Source organism: Triticum dicoccoides, chromosome 4B, assembly GCF_002162155.2.
Source record: "Triticum dicoccoides isolate Atlit2015 ecotype Zavitan chromosome 4B, WEW_v2.0, whole genome shotgun sequence".
Classification (NCBI taxonomy): domain Eukaryota; kingdom Viridiplantae; phylum Streptophyta; class Magnoliopsida; order Poales; family Poaceae; genus Triticum; species Triticum dicoccoides.
Window position 1 is genome coordinate 319,710,140 of NC_041387.1, and position 5,254 is coordinate 319,715,393.

The 5,254-nt window shown below is 45.3% G+C and overlaps 1 protein-coding gene across 1 annotated transcript; it reads left to right on the top strand.

The window, feature by feature from the left end:
* The first annotated feature begins 6 nt into the window (after nt 1–6).
* Nucleotides 7–4,925, top strand: LOC119296054 (probable serine/threonine-protein kinase At1g54610). Its single transcript, XM_037574466.1, has 7 exons — nt 7–363; nt 452–736; nt 834–1,151; nt 1,483–1,710; nt 2,524–2,624; nt 3,549–3,666; nt 4,222–4,925. The coding sequence occupies exons 1-7, from the start codon at nt 52–54 to the stop codon at nt 4,504–4,506; spliced, it is 1,647 nt and encodes a 548-aa protein (XP_037430363.1). The 5' UTR covers nt 7–51; the 3' UTR covers nt 4,507–4,925.
* The last annotated feature ends 329 nt before the right edge of the window (nt 4,926–5,254 follow it).

A 5,254-nucleotide genomic window follows, 5' to 3' on the forward strand; every position in this document is an offset into this window, starting at 1 on the left:
CCACTTTACTCCAGTCGGCCCATGCGCCGCCGCCGCCGGTGACCGACCCCCATGGGCTGCGTCCACGGCCGCCCCTCCGCCGTTCCTACTCCCGACCGCCCGCCTCCCGAGCCGAAGCCCGAGCAGGCGCCGCCGCAAGAGGGCGACAAGTTCCCGGCCACGGCCGAGAAGCCCGCCAGGAAGGAGAGGCGGTCCCGGTCGTCGCGCTCGGTGGCCGAGGCCCGTCTCGGCGGCAGCTTTGCCAACAGGGCACGCGGGGAGCAGGTCGCCGCCGGCTGGCCCGCCTGGCTCTCCGCCGTCGCGGGCGAGGCCATCGACGGCTGGACCCCGCGTCGCGCCGACTCTTTCGAGAAGATCGACAAGGTACGCGCGCCCCTTCCCCAGGCCCGGTTCCTTTTGCATTTAGCAGCCGCCATTGGGTCTGAAGAAAGCTTGCGCCTTTTGTGGGCAGATCGGCCAGGGCACGTACAGCAATGTGTACAAGGCGCGGGATACCGTGAGCGGCAAGATCGTGGCGCTCAAGAAGGTGCGCTTCGACAACCTCGAGCCCGAGAGCGTTCGCTTCATGGCCCGCGAGATCCTCATCCTCCGCCGCCTCGACCACCCCAGCGTCATCAAGATCGATGGCCTCGTCACCTCTCGCATGTCCTGCAGCCTCTACCTCGTCTTCGAGTACATGGAGCACGACCTCGCCGGGCTGGTCGCCAGCCCGGATATTAAATTCACCGAGCCACAGGTCTCCGAGATCCCAGTGCTGCTGCCTCTGGTGCCCCTGTGACACCGTGCAATGAAATGTGAGCCTAATCGAGGTGTCTGGCTTTGCTGACCTGCAGGTTAAGTGCTATATGAACCAGCTGTTGTCGGGGCTGGAGCACTGCCATGACCGCGGGGTGTTGCACCGTGATATTAAGGGGTCGAATCTGCTTTTGGATAACAATGGCATGTTGAAGATTGCAGATTTTGGTCTGGCGTCATTCTTTGATCCAAGCCGTAAGCAACCAATGACAAGCAGGGTTGTGACACTATGGTACCGCCCACCAGAGTTACTTTTGGGCGCGACCGATTATGGGGTGGGCGTGGACCTATGGAGCGCGGGATGTATACTCGCGGAGTTGTTGGCTGGGAGGCCTATTATGCCAGGCCGAACCGAGGTTAGCAATAATATACCCAACTCCTTGAAATGCCTCTTTATCTTGTTTGTGGCATATAATTCCTATGTAATCAAGTCATGTCACTACATCACCGTAGACGTTGGTGAAATCTGAACACCTGATGTGGCCAGAGACACATTGATCCGCCTTGAAATCTTCTTTCTTGCTGCATGTTTTGTGTGTTTAAGCATTCATGTGTCAGCTTAGTTTAGCATGATCTCACACTATTTATACACTAAGCTGTTCCGACTTCAGACCGACCAATCCAGTGAACAGGTACTGCTTTTATCTTCCCATGTATCATTTTGTTGACCATGCCTGCCCCTTTCAGGTGGAACAGCTGCACAAAATTTTTAAGCTGTGTGGCTCCCCCACAGAAGAATATTGGAAAAAGTCGAAGTTGCCTCATGCAACGATATTTAAGCCTCAGCAGCCATACAAAAGACGAATAACGGATACATTCAAAGATTTTCCACAATCCGCACTGCGGTTGATTGAAACACTGCTTGCAATTGATCCGGCTGATCGTTTGACAGCGTCCTCTGCATTAAGAAGTGATGTAAGCTAGCTATGAGCTCTTACTATCCTGTCCTAGCAACTTAAAATTCTATATTTATTTTGAAGCCATTGTCTTTTTATAAACGCAATATTTATTGATTTAGGCAACCTGAATGCCATACAGAATTATGTATGCATGTTAACAATAGCTAAATGTTCCTGTTGTAAACTACTCCCTCTGTCCCATAATATAAGAGTGTTTTCTCTTATATTACGGAACGGAGGAAGTAGTTGAAAACATAATATTTCCGCTAGAGTATATTTTTTTAGTCGGTAGCTGTTGGTGTAGATTTAGGTTTGAGATGACAACCGGACAAGCATATTGCACTTGTAGCCCATGTGAATATTTGGCATTCTATTCATACTGAAATAACCAGTTTATTCTGGAACCTGATAAGCCATCACATGGTTAGTAGCATGATAGTCTCATTTGGACCATGGGTCTTATCACAACCGAACACATTGACCCTTTGTTTTGTGCGTCCATAGTCCATACTGTCTAAAATCCCAGATTGCAGTCTCAAAGCTTCACTGTTGGTGCCACATTGATGTGTGGCTGTAAATTAGTCAATTTTTGAAAGAGCACTGAAAAACCTTCCTGTCCCACCAGATATGACCACCGCTGTAATCTAGCTTGGTGCAGCCATTCTGGAGATTCTACTTGTATATCTGTGGATGATCAAAGTTTCAATTTTGCCTTCAGTTTCGTATTTTTGATTTTCGAATAACATATAAAATTGGATAATGTGTTAACCATTTGTGTTGATTATATAGGACTATTTTACTAAAAAATTCTTAATTGCTATTCACACAGTTCTTTACCACTGAACCTTATGCATGCGAACCATCGAGTCTCCCAAAATATCCCCCAAGCAAAGAAATGGATGCAAAGCGAAGAGATGAAGAAGCCAGACGGTTTGTCACCTTGGAACTCATTCTGTTAGCTATGTTTGTTTTTGTGTTATGCTTTGTCCCTTGGCATCTCTTTGCCGGTGTTGTTCATATGCCATATTTTTTGGCCTTTCAACATATTTTTGCATATATAAAATTCTTAGTTCATGATGCTAGTACAGGATCATTTGCTTGATAAAATAGAATATTTTCTCTGCTGGCAAACTCCGTTTATTACTATATTAGTGCTTAGTGAACTGTTGAAGGAACAAACTTCGATTCATAGGTACTCCCTCCGTCCCAAAATTCTTGTCTTACATTTGTCTAAATACGGATGTATCAAGTCACGTTTTAGTATTAGGTACACCCGTATTTAGATAAATCCAAGACAAGAATTTTGGGACGGAGGGAGTATTATGTATTGCATCTACATCTGAATAGTTCAATAGTCTCTTGGCTCTTGGGCGTATTGGAAGATAGTATTCTGGTTACTATTATAGCATAGTATGTGGGTCCCTCATTCTCCCGGTAGCCTTGTTGGCCTGGTCTATGGGCTGGCCCTGGTTGCAAAATAAAATGTAGGAGTAATGTCAAAAAATGTCTTACATTTTGAGACAGAGGGAGTAGTTCTTACCCGGTAGATTGTTGCACTATAATTACTAATAAAGGTTAAAAATTTAAGAGCATACTCCTATTTGTTCTTAAAGTAGTACGTATTATTTGTTATGCCAAGATTCCAGGATTTATGTGGACATGCTATGTAGACTTCATTGTTGGGTCAAAAGCCAATTAATCTCGCCTTCCCAATCAATTCTATGAAGTCTCGAGTCATCAAATCCCCCCTTTATGCAAATAACCAAATTTCCTTGAAGCTACGTTCCCTGTTCATGGTCTCATATGAGTTGAGCGCTTGAATGCTGCCTTACTTATTCATGGCATGATCAACAGTTCAAGAGCTGCTGGTGGTAGACCTAATGGTGATGGAGCTAGCAAGGCAAGGACACGTGACCGGCCCAGGGGAGCTCCAGCTCCAGAGGCAAATGCCGAGCTTCAAGTAAATATTGATGTATGTTCAATGAACTTGCTTCCTCACTAACTCTCAGTTATTTTATATTTGTTTCTACGAGCTAGTTTTCTTTGGAACTTAGGGATACAGATGCTCCATTACGAAAAGTAGCTTGAGGCATCTATATTGATTTTTTCTCCCCAATGCAAACTACTATTAGTGGGCATCATCAAATAATAAAAAATAGACTCCCACTACACATGCATCCCTACTCTTCACTTCAACTTTTCACATTTATGCACCGGACCACATTTTTTCTTCCCAAACACCCGCCTCCTGCCGAGGGTCCCGCTACACCATCCGAACCTACTTTTCCTGATATCCGATCCTACATGGCCTGCGGAGCATCACCCTAAGGCTATACATTGGCCATGCCCTTAGTTGTCTAAGTTTAAGTTGAGTTGCCTACTGAGCTGAGCTGGTGGCATCACTCGTTTGGTCCCAGTTCTTCACGATGAGCTGTAGTTTTCACGATGAACCTCTACTGGGAATGACCGAAAAAGGTACCGTGCTCTCGTAATGCTGCTAACTCGTGTCTATTTTACTTTCTTACAGAAAAGGAGGATAGTAAGTCATGCAAATGCGAAAAGCAAGAGTGAAAAGTTTCCTCCCCCGCATCAGGATGGTGCAGTTGGTTACCCTTTGGGTTCTTCAAATCAAATGGACCCACTGTATGAACCCCCAGACCCAACTTCCTTCAGCACTGTGTTTTCTCATGAGAAAAGCTCCGTGCCTACTTGGTCTGGACCATTGGTCAATTCTTCCGCAGTTGGGAACCAAAAGCGGAAACACAAGTCCAGCCGCTCATCAAAACAACCGTCCACTGCCCGTGCTCGGTAAGTTGCCGAGAAGTGGTACTTTTAGAGAAAACTGAGTGTCCACTCCGCGCTGTTGCCTGCACAATGTTTGGCAAACAAGGTGTGTGATGATAAATTAATTTGTCGCTTCATGAATTATTTTGGTGCACTTTTTTCTCGTGGAATTTCATTGTATAGACTGGGGAAGGAACTCAAGTAGTTACTTGTGTACATTAGGTTCTCCTTTTTCTGTTCTTATAAGCAGGTGCATTTGATGTTGGATTCATTTGGTTGGAAGCTTAGATCTCTAGCATTTCAGGACACCCCCTTCCATTGTAACACTTTTTTTTTTTTACAGTTGAACCTATATGATCATTTCTCATCAATTCCAGTTGTAATTTTGAACTTGTGGTACTTGGAATGTTCCAGTTTAATCTAGCCAGGAAGCTAGGACATCCGATACCAAAGTCTTCTCAATTTATTTGGCCCGTGACAAAGTGCCAATCTGAACTATGCCAGCAAGTTCTCGTGTTCTGAGTCCAGAATGTTGTTTTTATCACATATGCTGATGCAATTCCAGTCATAAAATGGATGAATATAAACAAAATATCTGTTCGTTTTTTTTCGAAACGGAGGCAAAAGATTTGCCTCATTCATTAAATAAGAGAGAAGTGTTTTAAAGTGTTACAAATGACCCATATGCCCGGCATGGCAACTACTCGCGCACAAGAATACACCCCAGTTTTTTAGCTCCCGCGAGCACCCAAAGCTTGACGTCGTTGATGATAGCA

What these genes read in the sequence shown, in the direction of transcription:
- LOC119296054 (XM_037574466.1), top strand. Translation starts at nt 52, where the DNA reads ATGGGCTGCGTCCACGGCCGCCCCTCCGCCGTTCCTACTCCCGACCGC. An exon ending in CTTTCGAGAAGATCGACAAG is followed by an intron (nt 364 to 451) that starts GTACGCGCGCCC and finishes TTTTGTGGGCAG; the next exon opens with ATCGGCCAGGGCACGTACAG. An exon ending in CCTCTGCATTAAGAAGTGAT is followed by an intron (nt 1,711 to 2,523) that starts GTAAGCTAGCTA and finishes CTATTCACACAG; the next exon opens with TTCTTTACCACTGAACCTTA.